The 23,703-nt window shown below is 38.3% G+C and overlaps 1 protein-coding gene across 11 annotated transcripts in view; it reads left to right on the plus strand.

Annotated features, from left to right (window-relative positions):
* The window catches only part of Lypd6b (LY6/PLAUR domain containing 6B), a 190,007-nt gene extending 166,754 nt beyond the window's left edge, over positions 1–23,253 (plus strand). Inside the window, exons 3-12 of one of the 11 annotated variants that reach the window (XM_047547357.1) lie at positions 374–445; positions 4,825–4,910; positions 5,008–5,117; positions 6,444–6,503; positions 7,564–7,668; positions 9,094–9,209; positions 11,887–12,038; positions 14,851–14,949; positions 19,893–20,023; positions 21,420–23,253. In XM_047547357.1, the coding sequence (XP_047403313.1) occupies positions 11,891–12,038; positions 14,851–14,949; positions 19,893–20,023; positions 21,420–21,584 (543 nt within the window). In that variant the 5' untranslated portion in view covers positions 374–445; positions 4,825–4,910; positions 5,008–5,117; ... (2 more) ...; positions 9,094–9,209; positions 11,887–11,890 and the 3' untranslated portion in view covers positions 21,585–23,253. Of the gene's footprint in view, positions 1–373; positions 446–4,824; positions 4,911–5,007; positions 5,144–6,443; positions 7,669–9,079; positions 9,210–11,886; positions 12,039–14,850; positions 14,950–19,892; positions 20,024–21,419 lie in introns of those variants that run through there. The other 10 variants (XM_047547359.1, XM_047547354.1, XM_047547358.1 and 7 more) reach the window with 10 other exon arrangements.
* The last annotated feature ends 450 nt before the right edge of the window (positions 23,254–23,703 follow it).

A 23,703-nucleotide genomic window follows, 5' to 3' on the forward strand; every position in this document is an offset into this window, starting at 1 on the left:
GCTTCTGAAGGCATCGTCAATTTCATTGCTTGAAATGGTTCTGTTTAAATTTTCTATGACCCCTTGATAGTGAGAAGAATCTTTGCATCTGTTTACACATACACACACACACACACACCCATACACACAGAATAAAAGGAGAAGAATCCATTTTTTTTGTTCTCTATAGTTACATGCCACTATTTTTAAAAGTATCTTCAAGGTGTGCTTTGTTTTAAGCACAAGGTAAAAGGGACTATTTTAGGCATTATTAAAGAACCCTTTGCCAATAACGAATTTTATGATCCGGAAATTGGTACAAAATAGGGATGAGACGTCAATGTGCATTTTAAGCTGAAATTTATTTTTCTTTTTTAAATTTTTTTATTTTGAGGTGTCCTTGAATGAGAGAAGCAGAGAGTAGAAGAGGAGGAAGCAGAGGAGGGAAGAAACGTGATTAAGAAAGGTGAGTATGAGTAAATTTGGAAGGTAAAGTAAAGGGCTTCCCTGGGCGAATGAAACGCCTGAGAATATTGCCCTAGAGGAAATGAGAGGTCACCAGAAAAATAACCACACAGTATTTTAGGAGAAGTTTCTTAATTTAAGTGAGAAGTCCATTGCCAAGTGAAAATATAGTGGTGTTCCTTGACAGGCAAGATCTCAGGAAGGAAACTGTAGCGCAAAGCACCATTACATTAATAGAAGATATCAATATTCACTGAATTTATATTATATTCAAATCAACCTACATCTCTGTGCAGATATATTTATAGGCACTATAGTGCCATAAGATAGTACTGCCCTGAATATACTAGGGCTTCATGAGTTTCAGAGCTATGTTTGGAGCTGGGGTGATAGCTCAGCTGGTAGAGTGCTTGCCTCACAAGCACAAGGCCCTGAGTTCGATCCCCAGTACCGCAAAAAAAAAAACCAAAAAAACCAAAAAAAAAACAGAGCTATGTTTGTAGTAATATGTGTTCATTTTTCTCAGCTCTTTTATTGAAGTTCAAGAATCTTTCCCATCTCTCTCTCTGCTTATTTAATGATGCGCTTCAGTGATGGCAGGAGAAAAACCTAGCTTTTGGGAGGATGTGATATCTGCAGGAGATTATGAGCTATTCACCAGGTTTATCTTCGGATACAGTGCTCAGTAGTATCTTCGTTTCCTTACTTCATCTTCCTTCTTCTCTGATTGATTTGTTGCATCAGTTTGGTTGTGGGGTTTCTATCACCTAAGAGGTCGTAAATGTGACTCTTACACTTCACAAGTAAAGAGGCTACTGTTTATTCACTGCAGCTGTTCCTGTAATGGCTCTGCTATAACAACAAGCCATGACGCCCTGGTCCAGGGTGGCTCTTTTCCTGATGTTTAGAGACTGGATTCAAGGCTCAGTTGGGGCTTTGGCAGGAACCAGATGGCATAATCAAACAAGCATGTAGCCCATGCTGATTACAATGCATGGGCTAGATTTAAGGAAATCAACAACAGATAGTACTAGACTCTGAAGTTAGCAGCAGAACATAACCTGTGCCTAAAGGATGACAGTGGTTACCAGCATCCAGGATGTGGCTGCTGTGGTGTGTCACCTGCCATGCTGACAACCTGACATGGAACTCTGCAGGAGTAAAAATACCCATTCTCACAGTCTTTCCATATGCCATCTGTGAGCACCCACTATTGGCCAAACCAAACTGGAAGCCAGTAGAAAGGGAACTTTGTGAATGAATGTGATAGCCACCTTCCCAGCATGAAGGATGGGCCTGGGGTGCAAAAGAAAGAGCCTCGCAAAGTCACTTCCTTTGAACTGGGACAACCCATGGAGATGGTGTGTTTAAGGCCCAGTACAGAGTGTGTAGGACGACCCGTGAATGCACAAGGCCCTTGTTGGGCTTCCAGTGGGTTGATAAAGGCATTCTGAGTCTCCATGTGAGTAACTTAGCAGAGTGATACAAAACTGTTAAAAGATTGCTCTCACTTAAATAACAATCAAAATGGAAATGGAAATTCTGCTGGTAGGAAACAACAACAAAAATTTTTTTTAATTGACAATGTCTAAAAGGTCTCTGATCTCTTAGAGAGAGACCTTTAGCCTGTTTCTATGCATGGACTGGAACTTTCTTGGCTCAGCCCAGTGCTAAGCAAGGAAGGACAGTCTTGTGTCCACAAACAAGTTCCAAGCTTTTCTTAAGCTATACAACCCAGGACCTGGAGTAGACATGAAAAGTTTTGTGAGTAAGAAATATTCGAACTGGGCCTTCCAAACAAAATGGGAAGTGTGACGCATCTTGAAGCAGTGAAATAATGATACATATGAAAGCACAGAGCGTGTTGCTTTTTAAAGCAGATGCTATACAAACTACTGCATGTTATTTCTGAGTGTGGGCAAAAAACAGAGATTTATCAGAAAATCAGTAAATGGAAATGCTCTAGTGAGGCCTAAATATTGTTCTCACATATATTCTTAAGAGTAGTTTTCTGAAAATTGGTCTTCAGAGGAATTTTACATCCTGTTTTCGTATATGCTCAGATAACCATAAAATTTGAGAACTGAAAATAATGCATATTGAATTTTGGTCTTAAAAGTTGTCAGATATTCAAAGACCTTAATGATATTGGCCAGTGTGGTAAACCATAGAGGAACAATAGACCTGTACATTTAGGTCTCTAATTGATTTGATATTTTGACAAAAGTGGCGGCTGGTGGAAACTTATCATTTATTTTCCTTTAATTCCTATAACTCTGCAAAATAAATATGTAATATCTCTTTTTTTTACTGATAGGGAAACTGAGTCTTAGAGCAATTGAGTAATCAGGTAGTGGCAATAATCCAGGAAGTGACAGAGTCAGAATTTGTTCCTATGCCTGGGCGCCTCCAAAGGCCAATTTTTCCCCATTACACCAGGCAGCACTTTCGCTTGACTTTACCCTGGTGGGACTGTGAACCACATCGTGAGCCATTAAATGTCTATTTTCATGTTGCAATTAAAACACTAGTTAATGCACATAATTTTTCAGTTTCCTCTGGGAATATGAAATTATGCACATATATATCTTTATATATGTATGTTTCCTTCTGCTCCAAGTGGTAATAGTGACAATTTATAGAGCAAGTGACACACTGTAACTTTGTTATATATGCAGGATGCAGAAATTTTTTTCCTTAGGACTGCTTTTATAAGCTTGTCAGCTTCCAGAGAGTTCTTTGAATAATCTGTTCTGGGTTTTGTGACTATGCAAAAGTCAGCACAATATTCTTTTGCCATAGCATGCAGTTTATTGTTGGTTTTTCAATGCCCTCCTGTTTCAAAATGATATCTACAAGCATGTTCTCTACTTGTGTAATATATTTTTAGATGGAGAAGCAAGAATAAAATTGAGCTAGTGGGGGCTCTATAAATAATGGTCAGTGACATAAAACTCTAGGACAGAGCAAAGAAGACAGGACAAATGCAGGGTAACAATTTTACTCCTAAAGATCTCCCAGTTGAAAGATAACTGTGTGGGTGATGAAAGCAGCTGAGATGATTGGCAATCCAGTCTCTTCGAAAGAGACCTGGGATGCTTTTACAACCTGGTTTAGGCTAACATTTAAGTAATTACTTCATATAATAAAGTATGTGTGTGTGTGTGTGTGTGTGTGTGTGTGTGTGTGTATCTGTATATATATATATATATTTGTATGTATGTAGATGTACACATATATGGTGTAGGTATACATATATACATACACACATATGTATTCAAATGAACTTATCACCTGTTTATGCGCTTTGGTGCATTATATCATATCAGGATATATTCAGAGAGGTTAAAATGGGAGACATATCCATATGAACACTTTATTTTTATGGTCATTTTTCTGTGTCAGCTGAGAGGAAACGAAGCAAAAAATGCTAGCCATCACCTTACACACAGAGTGACCCCAGTGATGAATGTCTTCAGTTGAGTTCTGAATTCCATGAATTAGCGAGTGCATCCTTGGCACCATACACTCCTTCACTCAATGAATGTAGAATAATGGATCCTTAGCCAGCTGTTGGACATTTCAGCCTTGAATTCTATTATGAGAGCTTTGATTGGTTATTAAAAGAAATGAGTTCAGTAAAGCAAGCAAGGATATGGAATATAAAAACAATGCCTTCTGTGTGCAACCAGTGTTGCCATTCAATTTATATCCATGTGGCTCTACAGAGGAGTCACTCATTATTAGTACCAATGCCTGTGTGCCTGCAACTCCCTAGCAGAACTGTTGTTCAAGTTTAAACTGTTCTCAAGTTGAAACACACCTATCTTACAGAAAAGAAAAAAAAATCTTCCATTTACTTACCTGATAACATAAATATTTCTATTAAAATATCTTTTAATATTATGCCCCTGGCTTGTTTTTTTTCTTGTGTGTGTGTGTGTGTATTTTTTTTTTAAAAGAAATGACCAAATGACAGATGCATCTGGAACTCTTCAAAAAACAAATTTCAGGCATGATCCATGTCAATTGGTGCCCTCTATAGGATGATTCAAAAGATTCATTAGTTTGAGAATTAAGTATCAGAAAGAACTCCCTTTTCTGACAGAGTGAGAATTAATGCATTCTACCATGTCTTTCTTGGCTTCTGAGAAGTTCAGATCAAAGGTAATTCATAGCACAGGGCGCCATTCATGGAAGGAATTAGAATCTTCACTATTCTCTCATCCAAAATAGGTTTTACTCAGTATCTTAAGAGCCTTAATGCATAAGTTACTTGGCATAAGCCTCTGAAAGATCATTCATACCTTTCAGAACAGATAAAAATTATTCACCTATGTGATGAAAATTTTCAAATGTAATAAACACATTTTTTATTAGGTCTGCTATAGGTTGGATCTTAACTATCTCCTAAAGGCTTCGTTCCCCGGGTTGGTGCTGTTGGGAGATGGTAGAACCTTTAACAGGTGAGGCTTAATGGGAGGTCTTTAGGTCTTTGGGGGCATGCCTTCAAGGAGATAGTGGAATCTTGACCTCTTGCTTTTCCTGATTCTTGTTTCCTAGCCGTGAGCTGTGCAGCTTGGCTCTGCCATGCCTCTTTGCCATTGTGTGCTGCCTTGCTACAAGCCCAGAAACAATGCAACTGATTGACCATGGACTGAAACCTTCAAACTGTGAAATAAACTTTTTCTCTTTTTAAGTTAGTTATCTCAGTTATAGTGACAGAAAGTCAACTAACATAGGTTCCTACATTTGTTCAATAGTTAAATAAAACATGAAAAACCAATCTGGATTCTTTAAAAAGGCAACTCAGTTTCTAATTTTTAAACATCTAAGCTCCTCAATTTTGTCCATGTGGAGTTCTTACCATCTTAGCCCTCCATTATCATGAAAACCTTCCCAAGAAAGATGTAAAATTGTATCTTTGACAAAAATACATTTGAAAAGTTATTACTTTGGAATCATCTTTTAGCTCTATCTTAAAATTTGTATCATATTTAGAAAGATGATCTTAAAATTGATTAGACCATTTCTGTACTCATATTATACTCATCACCCATTATTAATTCATGATTAGATTTAAAATTGATTTGCATAATGAAATTATTTTAACATCAGTGCTGTTTTAGACATTATCTTTGATCAAGTTGCATGTAATGGAAAAAAAAGTATGTCTTTGACATTGCAAAATGTTCAGCTTTATGCTTAGAAATGAGATACTCATTTCTATGAGTTTTTCATCCTTGGCTTGATGAGATTTTTTTGTTGTTTATAATTCTTTAAAGCACTGTAATCAGAATCTGAATTATTATGGAAATACTGTATCACATTTAGGACCCTTTATGGCATAACTGGAATTCTTCCTTAATCTCCTTCCATAAAAATCAAAGACTGTAAGAAATGGAAGGAACATTGACATTTATTTCAACTTCCCATTTGGTTGCAATAGGGATAATTTCTGAGTCTTTTTTAGAAATGAATCTACCGTTTACCAGATTCATTCTAGCTAATACAAAATAAAGTTGCACAATGTTATCCCTTGATCTGATCTCTCTTCTTCTGTGAATGGTATCTGAAGAAGGGAGAAGGGACAGAGAAGGGGAGAAATTGGGTACTGAAGATTTCTTAAATGCCATCTAAATAAAAGGTGCTTTACTTATATAATTGCACTCAATCCACACAACAACTTAAGTTATCTAGGTGGTTCTAAGCTCCTTTTACTTACTGCAAATAGCCATAATAACTCTTAACTCTATAGTCACCAAATTAGTAAATGTAGAACCAGAATTTTATTCTAGGTCTTTCCAAATCTAAAGCCCATTGTTTTTCCTCCTCTCAAAGATGATTGTATTAGATCTTGGTAGTGTCTCTTTTGACTTTTTGGCTCAAATAATTTATGAGAGTGCAGCAATAGGGTCTTTCTTATTCTTTGTTATATATTAGGTGTTCAACTCAATACTTGGTATAAATGCATGACTTATAATCATGCTACTTTCAAGGTTTGGACGAGATGAAACCCTCCATGTACCACAAATGGAGCGTGAAACCCAACAGAGAAGGTAAAAATTGAACTCTCTGAACCAGTCCTCAGTGCCCTGGGGAGGTGAGAAACTGAACCCTCAGTTGCCCTTCCAGGGAGGGAATTAGAATCCAGTTTTGACATAAATCCCACAAACATGCTTCCCAAATGTAATAGGAACTAGAATATCTCCATTTGCCAACCTGACTTAACAGCCAGAAGCAAGTAGTACAACCCTTGTTTTTGATGATAAAGTTTTCTGGTGAATTTCCCATTTTGAGAGGAGTGTTTTCATCTATTCCATTCTCTCTGAGTAAATTTCAGCACTTGTTCTGAATTTCCACCTTGCCTTCTACTCCTTTTTACAAGGGAATCCAGGCCTATTAAGGATTGTCGTTAAAGTGTCTGACTGTGGGATAAGTGGTGCTTGCAGGAAGGTGTGGATTGAGTGCGGATAGGCTGCTGGACTTTGCAGAGCTGTTTCCCTTAAATTATCTCTTTCATTTGTTTCACTGGCAGTTGGAGTTGGTTTTGTGCATGCTGACTCATTTTAGCAATTGCATAAGAAATACCAGTATTTATGACATTGGTTTGGTGTCTTCTTTTCAAATCTCTGTTTGAGTCCGGTATTTCTTTGTCATTTTTGGACACCATACCAATTCCTTAGTGCCCACAACCTTTGTGTTATTCACTAAGAAAGGGACTCCTCAGAGGTCATAGCTAATGATGTTGGTTCTATTCCAAAAAGTGTTCACTTAATATCCAACATGCACTGAACATAGTTCTGTGAAATGTGAAAAAATAATGCTTTTTCACTTCCTACTTCAAAAGTTTGTGATGTCTCGAGGCCCCATCAGTTTACATGTTGTCCTTGAAAGTATAAAATGCCATGTGGAGGATGAGATAATTGCCAGGGCTCGAGTTTGGGAACTTGTCATGCTTCTGCACCAAGTACCATGAAAAAAAGTCCCTTATTCTGGGCAGTAATGGTCCAAAGTCTCAGGAGGGGTTTCTTAATTTCCAAATCTGGCTACCTGCCATTCATTAGAATGCCTGGGAATTACCCATCCCTGCTGAATCCCTACAAATACGCTTTACAGAAATGTCTTCTTTCTTCTGTCAAAGAAGCACTCTGCATTCTGGAGTGGATTTATTCTTCTTTCAAACAGGGGACTCATAAAACACAGGGAAGAGCAGCACCATAGGTAAGGAGTTTTGCCTAGGCTTATTGTCTGGGAAAGATGGGTAAAGGTGATGAGCTCTGCTTAGGGTCAGGGGATGTTTCGAGCTGTCTTTGAGTTTGAGGAGTGTGGGTCAGATATCTAAGGCATATGTGGAACTTTTTGTCTTAATGTCACAGTGTGAAAATGTCTCAGTCACAGGGAGCTCACCTGGGGCAGCCGTGTTGGGAAACAGCAAGCAGGTGTTCTTAGGCATTGTGTGGCTCTCAGATTCCATTGAGCTACTCCACCCAGGGGGGAAATGTGTCTAGACACACCATTTTGCAAATTACCTTAGGAAGTTCACAGATCACCCATCCCCCCTCACGAAGAAGTAACACTGCTCTTGGGTGATGGCCTCAGAGAAAATAACCTGAATGCTTTAGTTTAACTTGTATTAAAGATTTTCTTCCCTCTCAAGCAAATCCAAGCTCTCCTGTAACCTTGTTCTGCAACAAAGACAGCAGTGGGAGCAGCCTACTCAGCAGTCTCGGCAGACAATTTTTATCTCGGAGTCTCTGTGAAATGATTCTGAATGTAAAATAACCCTCAGATACTATATTTAGTCATTTACTTTTTCATTATTCTAATGTCTTTTGGTTGTGAAAAATAAAACAGTGTGTTCCCACAAACCTGTACACTGAAGCATCGATGGAGATAGATGAGGAGCGTGGGGAGCAGTGTGGTAATAGATTATACAACCTGCTCTGGAAATCTGAGACACTTTTATTTAGTGCTTTTCTCATTTGACAGATAAGACCTTTGCAGTTTTGGATAATTTTGATAGAATAAGGCTATTTGCTCTTCAGTTTAAAGTGGAACCAAAAACATTTTGTCCACCTGAAGCAATACTCCTTTGGTTTACTTCTCACTGGCTTTCAAGATTCTTAGCCTGGATGAGCCATGGGGAGGTTTTTTGAGGGATCCCATGTTGCAGGCAGGATGCTAGGAATTTTACATCCTCTGCCCCTAAACTACATTTCCTCAGTTGTGCAATGGTCATAATACTCTATCCTTGTGGTGCTGTTTTGAGTGATAAAAAAATATGGTTTCATTCTTGGACTTATTGTTCGTTCAGTTGTTTTAAAGTTTTTAAAAATTCATTCAGAGAAAGCTTTGGTGTATCTGATTCCCATCTTCCTTTACATTCACTATTACTCATATTCCTTTATTCCAGGAGTTAGAAATAAGGTTAGGGGTTTAGGACCAATTATTCCACAGAGACACAGTGTTCTTGGTGTTTTTTCTAAATTAGGTAATCTAAAATTAAACAATCACCTGATTTTTCTAGATCCAAAATCCTTGCAGTAAGTGCCCTGTGATCAGGTCTCATTGACTCCCTGACTTTGCCTATTCCTCCCTCTCAGCTGGTTCCAGCCATACCAGCTGGTTTTAATGTTACCTTCACAGGACAAGCACTGAGGACAGGGTTGCTGCTTGAGTCTTTGCTTGGCTGATTCCATCACATCACTTACTACCTGCTCAGATGCCACCTACTGGAGAAATGTTCCGGGACCACCATATATGTAAAGCAACTCTCCTATTTACTAACATATCATCCTATTGTGTTGCCTTCAGGAAATTTATGACTATCTGAAACTAGGTTTTCCCATGTGTCTTTCCTGTTTTCTCCCTCTAAAATGCAGTTTGTATGAGGGAAAGGCCTTATTAGGGGTTCGGTGACAACAATGTTGCATACCAGTTATCAACAATGACACATTCAATGAATGAATGAAGGGGCTTTCATTTCACTCAGATTACATGAGGCAAACTAGGGATTTTGACTTAGGATTCCAAACTGGGAATGTGTTCATAATAGTAAATGCTTACATAAGAATTAGCAAAATTGTAGACACATAGCTAATTAGATAATTCAAACTTATGCTTTAACTACTTTAATTCCTATAACTCTCCAGAATATGTACTAGTATTACTCCCATTTTATAGATGCAAAGATTGTGGTATAGGGGACATTAAAGAACTTGTACCAGGCTTCAAAAAATGTGTGGCAAGCAGGTATCTGAGCTAGTGCTTTACTACTGAATAGAAAGTGCTAAGGGCAGCTCTAAACATGTGCTCAGCACTTGATGAGTGCTTCCTATGTATTGGGACATTCAGCCCATACTTCAAGACTAAGAGGTAAGTACTGTTCTTATGTTTGTCCTGAAGATGGAGAAACAGGCTTGGAAAGCTTCAGCAACTAGTCTCAGGTCTCATAGCTGCTTATTGCTGAAACAGGGAGTTGAGTGTGAGACATGACTCTGAAATCCATGATCTTAGTCCCCTCTCCATGTGAATAGAACACTTGTGGATTGCTGTTGGAGCACAGTCTTCCTGAGGTTTGTGAAAGACAGATCAGTCTCCCCCCGCCTTCTTTACACACTGGTAAAGAAGTATCCAATACTCAGCTACAGATTCAAGATGACTACAGAGCAGACCAACTCAGAGAAATAGACAGGTGAAGTAGAATTTGGATCAGTGTAACCACTTGACTGTGGGGATAATATAGTTGGTCAAATGTCTAATTCTTCAGAAAGAACATAGGAATAGAATTTAGAAATCTAATAACTATGAAAGGCTTGGATTTTAAAATGAACTAGAAAAATTGTATACATTTTTATATATCTAGATCTGATTATGTACTGATCTGAAATGCAGTGTATGAAGTTTAGCAGTATTGTATTATTTTTTGAAATTTACTCACCAGGGTTATTTTTTCCTTTCTTTTTTTCTTTTTCAATATTGAATTCATCCTTAGTGACTCAGTTCTATCACAGCAAAAATCATCTATAGGGATGATATGGTGTTGTGTTTAAATTTTGTCTAATATTCAATTCCATCTCCATGGTTATGCATTGTTGATCATGTGCAAAACCAATAGATTCACAAGAGGGAGAAGTAAAATCCTTGGAATCCAGGCATTATTATTCCTAGCTTCAAACATAATGTTCTTGTGAAGAATTATATACATATACGCAGAGATTAAACCTTTTTTCTTTGAAAATTTCCTTAAATCCACTGAGAATAGTTGATTCTGCAAGAAGAAAGGGATTTCAACCAATATTATTGAACTCTAATATTTCAACATTTTCACAGAACTCTTATTATGAGAGCTTTTATTTTCACAAATTCCATATGATCCTATCTGAACCTGTATTTGATGCTCACAATTACCCAAATGTGTGGGCAGTGAAGGTATTATTAAGCCACTTTACAGATGAGGAAATTGAGGTTAATAGAGTGTAAAGAGCTTGTCTAAGGTCAGGCTGTTAATAAATAGCAGAGCCAACCCTGAATCAAAGGGTTTGGACTCCAAGTTATATCTTTTCCTGCTGCCTACACATCTTCCTAGTTAAAGAGAACCTCTCAGTGGTGATATTGAAGATTTTCTTACTACTACATCTTTTCTGGAGTTAGAACCCCCCAGAGCCTAGGATGCCTTGTCTTTTATTCAGGCTATGTGCACATCTGTCATTACATCGGATTTCAGCCCTGCCTACTTAAAGCCTATGGAAACAGTGAGTTGTATCTGTGGACCAGAACTAATGATCTTCAGCATTTCAGACAACTTTTGTTTCCTCAAGAACATCCTGGCTGCTTCTGTTTGCACTCCATGTGACAGAAGAAGGTGGGGCTGGTATTTCACAGTGACCCTTATTGTTCTTCACATATGTGTGCTCTGGGATCCAGCAGGGATTTTATTTTGCAGACTGATTGTCCTTCTACTCACTATCCTTCTCACTGCTGCCACTTTTATGGTTTCTAAAGGTTGCAGAATTTATCAAGCATAAGTGATTACTGAGGGAAGGATTTGACAGATAATCCAGTCATTGAAACATGCCTGGAACCATAGTTGACAAAGGTGACAAGCTAGCCTCAGGTGATGAAATAGGTATAGCCTGATCAGTAGAGGCTGCTTGGTCTTCCTAAATCTGAAAGGCCACTGGGCATCCTGCTGAAGTGCAGCTGGCGAGTGCAGAGACCTGACCAGTAGAAGGCAGTAATAACTTACCTCTCATCTGATCAAAAGAATAATGTTTAGTTGGCCCAACACAATACATAGATGGTTGAATTATGTTCAAATTCAAGTTGAAATTATTATATTCAAATAAATTGAATAATTGGGTTTCTCAAACAGAAGCAAGCATGCTCTTTAATGTGTAAAATATAAATAAACTGAACCCATCTGTCTTTTCATCATAGACTTATGAGTCTGGCCTGTTCAGCCCCTGAGGTCAGGATGCTGCTCCTCTGTCATGCTGTAGCAGTGGCTGTTGTCCACATCTTTATCTTCTCAGAAAACTGGGTATCTGCCAAGAACATCAACTTCTACAACGTGAGGCCTCCCCTTGACCGTAAGTAGTGGTTGCATCCTAGTTCATGACTGGAGGGGGAATCAAATGTCCTTTGAAGCCCCATTTCCATCTACTGTCCCCTTGACCTTTTTCTGGAATGCTTGATTCATGCCTAGAATAAAACAGAAAGATGTCATCACCTCTGTGGGTAAGAGTATGGTAACAGAAATATTCTTCATTTCTTTAGAATGGATTGGCTTCCTATTAAAGTCTTAAAAGCCTTCTTGTTTAAAAAAATTTTGAATATCGTCCCTAATCATGGCTTAGCAAAGGAAATTCGGGGTTCTTTGTTGATCTCTTCATTGGGGAAGTATATTGGCTGCAGGAAGTTTCTGCATAAATGATATATTTATTCTTTCAAATGGTTATTAATAATTTTAAAAAGATTAGAATATTTGAAATTTGAAGACTATAACCTGGATTTTCATTATGCATAATCACTGTTAGCAAGAATTACATAAAACTCAACTTTTCCACTAAGAGTTTTAAAATAGGCAAATAGTACATATCATCTATAGGATAATTTATGTTAATATATTTTATATACACATGTGTATATGTGTCTGTATGAGTATACACCGTCACTCCCTCTTTTTCTCTTCAGACAAATAAAACTTCTCTGATACAGATTTTATTAGAGATAAATGTTTATAAAACATTATTTGTATACATGTAAATGTTCTCAATCAGAATCTTGATGGAAGGTTTTGAAATCATATAACCCCAGGTCACTTCTCAAGAGATTTGATAGGCAAAAGGGTGAGATGTGGAATTTTTTCTTTTCTTTTCTCTTTTGAAAAGCTCTCCTGGTACTGTTGCTACACAGTCAGCTGTGAGAACCACTATCTTTATACTGCTCCTAAGTGACATCTATATCATTACTGTTCTTTACTCTGTGTTTTCTTTATTATTTAGGACATTCAGTCATCTTGCTGTCTTTCTCTCTGTATACACATATATGCTACACGCATATATACATACTCGTGTACTATTCACACATCTTGAAGTATCATTCATTATACATACCTGAATTGTTAATCCCTGTTTATTAATAGATGAAATACATGACACATGGTTTTTCTAACTCTAGATTATCTACATGTTTCCAAATTTTAAATTCTGGTATAATTTTTTGATGAGAAAAAAATTTAGAAAAATATATGTTCATTATAGAAAATCCCAAAGAGACAGGAAACATACAGAAGAAAGTAAATTTATTCATGATTCCACAATTCAAAAGAGCTCTTCTTTACATTTTGAAATATTTTCTTTCAGTATTTTTTCGTATATGTGTATGTAAACATGAGACATACTGATATCGCACAAACTTAGTTTTATGTTAGTTTTTCCCTCTTTATACTATAATTTGACTATTTTTAAAAAAATTTTAATGCCTCTTACTTTTAAAAAATAATATTTCTGATCTGTACTTTATTTAACCCTTGTCATAACATATGACAAGCAAGTTAAATTCATTGAAATTTCCATTGAAGATCTTTTTAAATGCATTTTTCAATTTGCTTATGACCTTAGAATAGATTTTACCAGAATTAGAATTACTAAATACAAAGGGTTGTGCCAATTTATACTTTAATCATTCATGGGCTAGATTGACTATCAATATTTTTAAAGGCATGCAGGTAAATGGCTATGATTATTTTTATATACCTATATAACATACTTTTACATAGGCCAAACTGAAATGTATCTGCAGTATTTAATTTCATGTCTTCTGAAACTTTGATATTTTGTTTGTGTTTTATACAGCAATGCACATGCTCCCCTGTACCTGAAGTACTCACTGTTTCTACTTTCCACCCTGACTTCTGGTTATATTATGAGAGTGGTTTGGGGTTCACCTTTCCTTTTGTTTGCTTCATTCTGTAAAACTAGGAGAATTAAAATTGTACACAGACCCTATGTCCTGGTCTATGCAGTTGTGTCGAATTATTTTATCTTCCCTTTGCTATTAAAATAACAAGATAAAAGGTAAACTTTTAAAAAAGGCTTTAAAGACAAAGGAACATATTAATTTTGCTCAGTTTACACTGTCAGCAACTCAGTCTGTCCCCTTTCCACAATGCCTTGGCCTGAGTGTAAGGATTTAAGAACGACTATCACTCTTATATTAAATATTACTTTCCTGCTCAAGGTCTAATGCGGTGACAGTTGACATACGTTAAATGAGATGACTTGGTCAAGGTTAACTGTAGCTGTAATGAAATGCATATGAATGGAAACTAGCAAAATTTCATGTGCCAGGGACCCCACAAGGGATTTTCCTTGCAATGTTCCACTTAATTCTCCCTATACCTCTGCAAGTCATGGGGATCTTTATTTTTATTATTGTAAATAATATCATGCCTTAGAAGTTAAAAATCATACACTAATTAGGTGGAAGGACAAAATTCAAACTCAGGTTAATCTGGACTCTAGTTCTTTTCAGGGATGATATAAGTGGATCACATTATTGGTTCCAATACCACTATAGCCCTCACCCATTCTCTCAATTCCTACTTATCCCAAATTATACATCATAATAGAATGATATGGATCTTTCCAAGTGACTTGTGGAATCATATTCATTACTCTCTAATGGAAATTCATGGAAGTGTTTTTCAAAAAGAAATTTAAAAAATGGTCCAAAGCCTGATGGGTAAATCCAACTCTCTAGAAATAGAAATTGTAAAGATGACATTGTATAAATTTTGTTTCATCCAATAAAAGTTGCTGATTTTTGCATCATATTTGATGTTTGAAATTTTGCCATTTTTAACCATATTGTTTCACTTTGCATTTTTTTCTTTTAAAGCGACACCATTTCCAAATAGCTTCAAGTGTTTTACCTGTGAAAATGCAGGGGATAATTATAACTGCAATCGATGGGCAGAAGACAAATGGTGTCCACAAAGTAAGTGCACTGAGTTTGTAAGACCCTCTTGTGATGTTACTTCCTTTAGGTCTCTTCCCACTTGCCTGGAGCAGAGATGTCCTGTGTGATGAATCAGCACAGCAACAGGCTGGTGATGTTCTATAGGAGTCAGAGATTTCCTTTAAGGGCTTACACAGACACCAGAGTATCCTGAGAGAACTCGGAAAGGGGCAGCATAGCCTCAATTTGCAGTTGTGTCTGCCTTGAGGAAGAATTTCAAAAATAGTATTTACCAGGGAGAATAGACCACAGGGCTGACTGAGGCATTCTAACAATTTCAGAAATGCTTGATGATACCCTAGAAAAGCCATACTTAACTGAAAGGAAAGTTTCTGTATTCCTGAGATACATTGATGCTTGGGAAACTGTGTTCATTTATTTAACAAATATTTGGTTATCCTTTTAGTTTATTTAGTTCACTGATGCAGCCCCAGTGCCTAATCCAGTGCCTGATTCGTATTAGGCACTCAGTAATATCTGTGGACAGAATACATGAATGAGTGTGCATTAGAACTAAGACCTGATTGATGGAACCAAATCAGTCAGGTAGAGGTCTGTTGGAAGAGCATGTCAGGAAAAGGGAATGGCAATCCAAAGCCTTCCAGAAAAAAAAGTTGGTTCAACCTCTTCAATGAATAGAAAGGAGATTGACCAGTGTGTTGTAGTGGAAAATAGAGAAAGGACCCAAAAAGGAGACACAGACAGGGACATGCAGGTTCTTCTTTCTCTGCTAGAATGTGGGCTTCATTGTGATGAGGATAGGTAGACAATAGAGTCTTAAGCCAGGGTGTAATGATACTGGTTGTATTTAAAATATTGCTCTGGCTGCTGTGTGGTGAATGAATGGTTGGGAACCATAGTAGAAGGGGACACCAAGTGGGGACTATGGTTGTCTTCAGGCAGAAAATGGGGGCTTGGAACAGGTTGGTAGGAATAGAGGAGGTGGGGAGTTGAGTGATTTAAAACACACAAACTTGAAAATAAACCAAATAGAATGTCTGGTGGAAGATACGGAATTTAAAAACCTCTATGTAGAGCTGTAAGGATATCAGGTGATTCAGACTTTAGGGTGTATTGCTTTAGAAAATCAATAGAAAACCAAACTTTTCTAGAATTGGAGTTTACTAGCTTGGGTCTACTATTACGTTAAATCTTTGGGAATTTCTATATATGGTATTTCTATACCATTATTATTTATAGCAATGGAATAGCTTTTCCTCTCCTGCATAAAGATAATGTATGGAACCAACAAATATTATACCCTGGAGACCTCTACAGGGTCTGAGCATCTTATGCTATAAATTAATACACGTACCTGTGATATCTATATGACTATATTTTTCATTATTTCTTTTTTTTTTAAATATTTTTATTGACTTTTTTTGACAGTAATAGACATTTAAAATTTTTTTCACATATTTATATAGGGAAATAATGTTTGACTCAATCTACCATCCTTCCCATCTCCCCCCCCCACCCCTCCCTTCCCCTCACTCCCCTCTATACAATCCAAAGGTCCTTCATTCTTCCCTACCCATCCCCCACCATGGATCAGCATCCACTTATCAGAGAAAACATTTGGCCTTTGGTTATTTGAGATTGGCTTATTTCACTTAGTATGATCTTTTCTAGTTCCATCCATTTACCTGCAAATGCCATAATTTTGTTCTTCTTTAAGGCTGAGTAATATTCCTTTGTGTATACATACCACATTTCTTTATCCATTCATTTGTTGAAGGGCATCTGGGTTGGTTCCATCATTATTCCTTTTCAAGAATAATTAATCATGAACATTTTTTCTTGAGGTTCTTTGACATTTCTGTGTCATGAGTGCCCTTAACTCACATACTTGTGAGCACATGTGTGTGTGATTGTGTCTACATTTCGATGGAAATTCCTTAGTTATTTTAAACTCTTAAAGATTGACTGATATAGCTCCTACCTTCTTTCAGAGAGTGGGTATCATTCTTTAACAATTTGCTTTTCATCTCCTTGAAAGCCAAGTGGAAGGGTTAAAGTAGTTGTCCATGGGGGTCTTAGTGCCACTCCTCTCAGGCCTTCTCTTCATGGACTGTGCTGTTCTTTTGATTTGTACCCAAAACTCTGTCCTCCTAGGTCTGGCCATATCCTATTTGTTATTCATTCACTGAAGCCATTTTAGCATGCAAGCCAGGAACACATGTGACTGTTTCTAGGTTTTAGAATTTCATCTCTGTTGAAACATGGACAAACAAAAAGCAGGAAGCTGCAGAGACCACCAAGACAATTCAGAAAGGGAAGAGTGGAAGAGTTGGTTCCGCCATGTCCAGAAGCTGGCTCCTAGAGATCAGCATGGAGTGATCCTCCATTCCAGCATGGCATGGCCGCTCACTCTTGATGGTATGTCAGTCAAGTCCCAGAGACACTAACCACCTGGAATTATAACAGAGAGCATAGTTCCTTACTTTTTACTTTGCCACTATTTACGGGAGTGATAGTCAACCATTTTGGGGGGCAAACTGGCCTGCAGCTATTGCTCTTTGTCATCTCACGTTTCCTTTTTTCCTTGTAGCCTCACTTCTGTGGTCTTTCGGTGTCGTTAGAAGGTTCCCTATGTAACAGGATTCAACAAGAATGGCATTTCTAGTTTATTTGCCCTGGCTTCAGTGCTGACTTGTCGAGCTGCTTTTGCATGTTCAATTTTCTGTATGAATGCATACAGCTACCAGTTTTCAATTCCACCTTGTTTGGACTATAAATTGAAATTCCTTCTCTAAAACACTTAGTTCTCCTCTTCTTTCTGAATCCAGAAGTCAGCCACAGTTGCAGAGCACTCTGCACATAGCTCTAGTTTGCAGCAGCATCTAGCTTAATATTAAGAGCGCACATCCTAGGACTCTGCTGCATTAGAAGCCTACCCTCCATCTGTGTGACCTTCCACCTGTGTGAATTTTCCGCTTATGTGACCTTCCATGTATGTGACCTTTCTACCAATGTGGCTTTCCATCTATGTGACTTTTCTACCTGTGTTACTTTGGGCAAGAAACTGTGCCTGATTTTCTTCATCTGTAAAATGAGGCTGTTAAGTGGACTTACCTCCAGGCTTGTGGTGAGCACTGATAAGTGAATACAAATTAGAAGGATGCCTGACTGATGGTTCACACCCAGTATGTGTTTGCTATTGTTAATGTTATTTAAAGCATGCAACAAGCCTATCAGAATGCCAGTGCACTTAGCTATCATCATTTCTCTAAAAAGAAAATGAGCTCAAAGGATCTAAAGTAGCCATTCCATAAACCCAGTCTTCTCAACTTCAGTCCAGTCCCCCCGCCCCCGCACCCCCCAACCTCCCCGTTCAGTGATGTTGCTGTGTGGTCTGTGATCAATAAATTAAGAAGAGTTTCCTTGGCCTGAGGTAGCTATAGAAGAGACACAGAATCAGAGCAAAATGTCTTGGGATAGTGAATGAAATCACTTTCTTAGAAGAACCTTAAATAATAAAATGTTTGTGGTTAAAACTATAAGGATAATACTATGCAGAATCGTTCTGCAGAAGTAGGAAGCAGAAAGGAAGAGTTAATTGAAAAGGAAGAGATGCAAGGATAAGGGGAAAAGATACACTCAAACATTGCTGGTGGGACTGCAATTGGTGCAACCACTATGGAAAGCAGTATGGAGATTCCCCAGAAAACTTGGAATGGAACTACCATTTGACCCAGCTATCCCACTCCTTGGTTTATATCAAAAGTACTTAAAAGCAGCATATTACAGTGACCCAGCCACATCAGTGTTTATAGTAGCTCTTCACAATAGCTAAATTATGAAACAACCTAGGTGCCCTTTAACAGATGGAATGGATAAAGAAAATGTGGTACATATACACAATGGATTATTACTTAGCCTTAAAGAAAAATGAAATAATGGCATTTGCAGGTAAATGGATGGAACTGGAGAATATCATGCTAAGTGAAATAAGCTAAACCCCCCAAAACAAAAGGCCAAATGTTTCTCTGATAAGCGGATGCTGATCCATAATGGGAGGTGGGATTGGGAAGAATGAAGGACCTTTGGATTGGGCTGAAGGGAGTGAGGGGATGCGAGGTGCCTCGGGGGTAGGAAGGACAGTGGAATGAGGTGGACATTATTAGCCTTTATACATGTATGACTATACTACTGGTGTGACTCTGCACCATGTACAGCCAGAAGAATGAGAAGCCGTGCTCCATTTGTGTACATCGTGTCAAAATGCATTCTACTGTCATGTGTAACTAATTAGAATAAAATAAAAAATAAAAGGAGAAAATGGAAATTCATTGATGAGGAAACATGTTGGAAGAAAAAGGACTTGAATAAGAATTAGATGAGAAGAGAGGATGATCTTAACTTGTGATTGGAAACACCATTTTCTTTTCCCCCTTCATGTTCTGGAGATTGAACCCAAGGCCTCATGCTTGTGAGGCAAGTGCTACTTCCCTAGCCCAGGAGCCCCATCTTTTAACTTTCATTCGCCATATCACCTATAAGAAACAAATGTTGAATGATGCAAGAACAAGTATTCTGACTTGTTGCTTTACACTTGCAATTTTCCTCTTAGAGTTCTAGCCACGTGCTTCAGAAACAGTGGGGTGGGCCACAGACATAAACATTTGTATATTCAATGAGCAGACCCCTGATTTTGATGAAAAGTTTGCACATTTGTTCTCAACTTTAGTTTATACTAAAGGATGGGTGACTATATTCATTTTAAATACACACATGTGTTTCAGAAGCTGATGTTATTGCAAAAAAAAAAAATAGTGCTCACTCTATTAAATTTCTTGCCAAAAACTTAAGGCTTATCATGAATGTTAGTCATTTCTGGAGTAATTTTTGAGAGGTCTCTTTTGCATTGTGGAAAATGAAGTTGCCTTGTTTTCATTGCTTTTTAATTTTCTTTTACCTAGATACACAGTATTGTTTGACAGTTCATCACTTCACTAGCCATGGAAGAAGCACCTCCATCACCAAAAAGTGTGCCTCCAAAAACGAATGTCATTTTGTTGGCTGTCATCACAGCCAAGATTCTGAACATACGGTAAGATCATGTGTAAGATCATCACAGGCGGGTAAATTTAATATTTAATATTTAATATTTAATATTTCATGCTAGTGATGGTAGGTTATGAAGGATGAACAGCATCCTGATCGTGTTCATACTTTGAGGAAAGACTCCGTTACAGCATGAAATAGAGGCCAAAGAGGAGTCAAAAGACTTTGTCCTCCAATGAGAAATAATGTTACTTTAGCAATGAATGATGATTCCCAAATTCTGGGCCTCAGACTTTGGGTGAATGGTTCAAAGCCAGCTCTGGACCAGCTCACCTGTTTTGTTCATGGCTAGGAATCACCAAGAATGTTGCACAGGGAAACTGGAAGGCAGAAATAAGAAAATAGTGACACCTTTTACCCAGGAAATCTTGTCTCACCCACTGTCTCTGCTCAGAGGAGAAGGTGAGAGTCTGAGAGGTTAGCCTCAGTTTAATGCCATGAACTATAGACACATGGTGGATTAATTAATTTCTTTAATTTTCTCTTCTAAATGAGCATTTTACTCTTTTATATGCCTGGAATCCTGAAATCTTTGAGAAAAGATTATTTGAACATGTATTAATTTCATGAGGTTTTAGAATTTGATTTAGCCTATAAGCACAGAAAATGGCTCCAACATCAGTGACTGTTGGCTTTGACTATACCAAGATCACCTGGGTGTCTTCTGCAAGATTTGTGGAAGTGGGGTGGTAAGGGAGCACCCCCAGACCAATTGAAGTAGTACCTTAGATAGAGGTCGTGGGCCAATGCCAAATCTTTTTAAAATTTCCCCAAAGTGAATCTGATGTGCAGCCCGTGTTGAGAACCACCGATACAAATGCTTAGACTTTGTGCCTTTGTGTTGCCTTGCTGTCGCAGAAGCCTCCATGAATGACTGGGCATCTCACGTCAAGGCATGTGCCAACCATGCTCTGTTATTATGACAGATTACATTCCCTGAAAATATCTTGTGCTCTTAGGGGACCAGCCCTTTGTTTTTTAACCGTTCAGGAGCCACAATAATGATAGGAATCAGATGTGAGCATAGAAAAGTATGTCATTATTATCCCTTAACAAGTAACACTGAGAAAGGAAATCAATGACTAATCCAAAAGGTTCTTAGCTTTTACTTTTGCTTCAGTGTTTCCTCTTAAAATCTTTAGATTTGGTGACTCAATCAAGCAATCTTATTCAATTTCCCTTCCACTTCTTTGCCTTGATTATGATTGGGTTTGATAAAAATAAATCATAGTTAAGATGAAAAGATTCTCAAGATGGTTCTTCCCTGCTCATCCATTGCAGAGGTTCTCTTTGATGGCTGAAGAAGGCTTTGTTTTTCTATGTTTTACCCCTTCCCCATTCCAATTATTCACAATTTTCCATTTCTTGTTCATTTGTAACAGGAGTGTAGGTCTTGCTGTGAAGGAATGATTTGCAATGTGGAATTGCCCACCAACCACACCAATGCAGTCTTTGCTGTAATGCATGCTCAGAGAACATCTGGCAGCAGTGCCCCCACACCCTACCTTCCAGCACTCGCTTGGGTCTTCATGCTTCCGTTGCTATGATGCCACCATTGTTCAGAGAGGCAGAGACCAGCCTTCTAAATCACAAGGCAAGAACAGTGTGAACTGTGAACTTTGAAGTGAAGACCCTCATACCTGGTGAAGAGGGCATACTGGAAGCCCAAAGCAGAAGCCAGTGGATTGCTTTGCTAAAATGCTCCTGCATGAGGTTCAAGCACTGAGAATGGGGATTTGTTAGGGACCAAGAAGACTATCTAACTTTCAGGCTTCCTAGTCAAAGAGGACTGTGAGTTATAAATTCTGCAGGGATAAGCCTGCCAGTATCTTTGATGGGTTACAGTAGCCTGGCCAGTTTGTTTGACCAGGCCTTCAGCTAAAAGGTCTTCCTGACCTCATTGACACCCTCAGAGGCTGCTGGGTCAGACCCTCTGGTGTCTGTCATTAGCTCTAAGTGTCTCCATGAAATCTAACCCTTCTACCAAGAAAGCAGTTTTCCTACCATGTTGGTCAGTTTTCTGGTACTGTAACAAATGCCTGAGATAATCTACTTATAAAGAGGAAAGGTTTATTTTTGTTCACAGTTTTGGAGGTTTCAGGTGCATGGCCGATTGGACCTGTTGCTTTTGGGCTTGTGGTGAGGCAGCACATCATGGTGGGAGTGTGTGACAAAGCAAAAAGCCACTTGCCTCATGGTGGGGCATGAAAGACAGAGGTAAACACAAGGGTCCCAAAGTTCTCTTTGAGAACATACCCCAAATGGCCTAATCCAATAGGCCCCACATCCTAAAGGCTACATCACCTCCCAGTAGCACCACAGGCTGGGGACCAAGCCTTTAACACTTGGGCCCTCGGAGGACACTCAAGATCCAATCTATAGGATCCACCAACAGTAGTTGTCAATGCGAAAGGCAACTGTAGAAGAAAACCTCCATTTGAAATAATATGAAACCCATTTGCCAATTGTGAAGTGGGAGGGGGGAATAAAGCTGTTCAAGTTTACCATGTAATTGCATGCTGTGTGTTTCTTGACTGACTTGGAGGCCTCTGATGAAACACACTTACTAGTGTCACTGAAGTTATGTTTCCAAGCACCATGGGTGATATATACTGGCTTAGAGAATAAAATTCTATGCCAAAGTGGCTCAGTTTCTTTTTCTTTTTCAGAAAGGACTCTTTCTGTGGAAACTAAATGCAAACTTTGAATTGATATGGTCAGAAAACCATCCTAATCAAGGGAGATGACACATTATCACATAGGATGCACCCTCAGCAGAGGCAGCTTAAAGAGACCTAGTCAGAGGGAATGGCAGGAGGGATCTCTCCCCTGTTCAATCACCTCCTTTTCTCAGAATATCAGGTCCAGCAATAGAGCCTCCTAAACATGGGCTGAAATGTTTGGTCTCGTTGCTTTTTCTTTTCCTTTCACAACACAGTCCTAGAATTTCATATGAATATCTTCTCACTGTTTTTACATCCAGGTTCCCTACTGTCACACTTGGGGGTGACCTTTAAACACTCTTCCCTTGTCTGTGTAGTGACGAGTTAATGGAATGTTTTATGGTCCCTCACTAAACATGCACCATTTGAATACTGGATGCTCTGTAGAACGCAATATTAATGGTATCCTTGGACTCACCTGTGACACAGGTTGGCAAACTGTGGCCCATAAGCCAAATCCATCCCACCACCTGTTTTTTTGTAATAAAGTTTTATTAGAACACAACCACACCCATTTTTTAATGTGTCATCTCTATCTGCTTTCATGTTACAACAGTAGGATTGCATTGCGTAGGTATAGCAGAGACTGTGTGGTCTGGAGGGTCTAAAGGTCTTACCATGTAGCCCTTTTCAGGAAACGCTTGTTTACCTCTAATCTATGAGAAGTTAAGATCACTTAAGAAGAAAATCGCTTTCTTTGCAGAGACACTGGCACTAAGGTGGTTAATCAGCCTGGGCAATTACTAGATCTCCCTTTGTTTCCTGTGCCTTCTGCATGAGTGCATTTTTTCTGTTTTGATTGATGTTTCATTTATTCAGTTCTGTCGGTAGTTAGTGCTGATGTGAGGGATGGTCTTTATCTGTCTTTTCTTGTCCTTGGTATACTGGGAGCATCACATCTGAAGACTTTTTAGCTTCCCATAAAAAGGGAGGGAGCAGATGA

The sequence above is a fragment of the Sciurus carolinensis genome, chromosome 3 (assembly GCF_902686445.1).
Source record: "Sciurus carolinensis chromosome 3, mSciCar1.2, whole genome shotgun sequence".
Classification (NCBI taxonomy): Eukaryota; Metazoa; Chordata; class Mammalia; order Rodentia; family Sciuridae; genus Sciurus; species Sciurus carolinensis.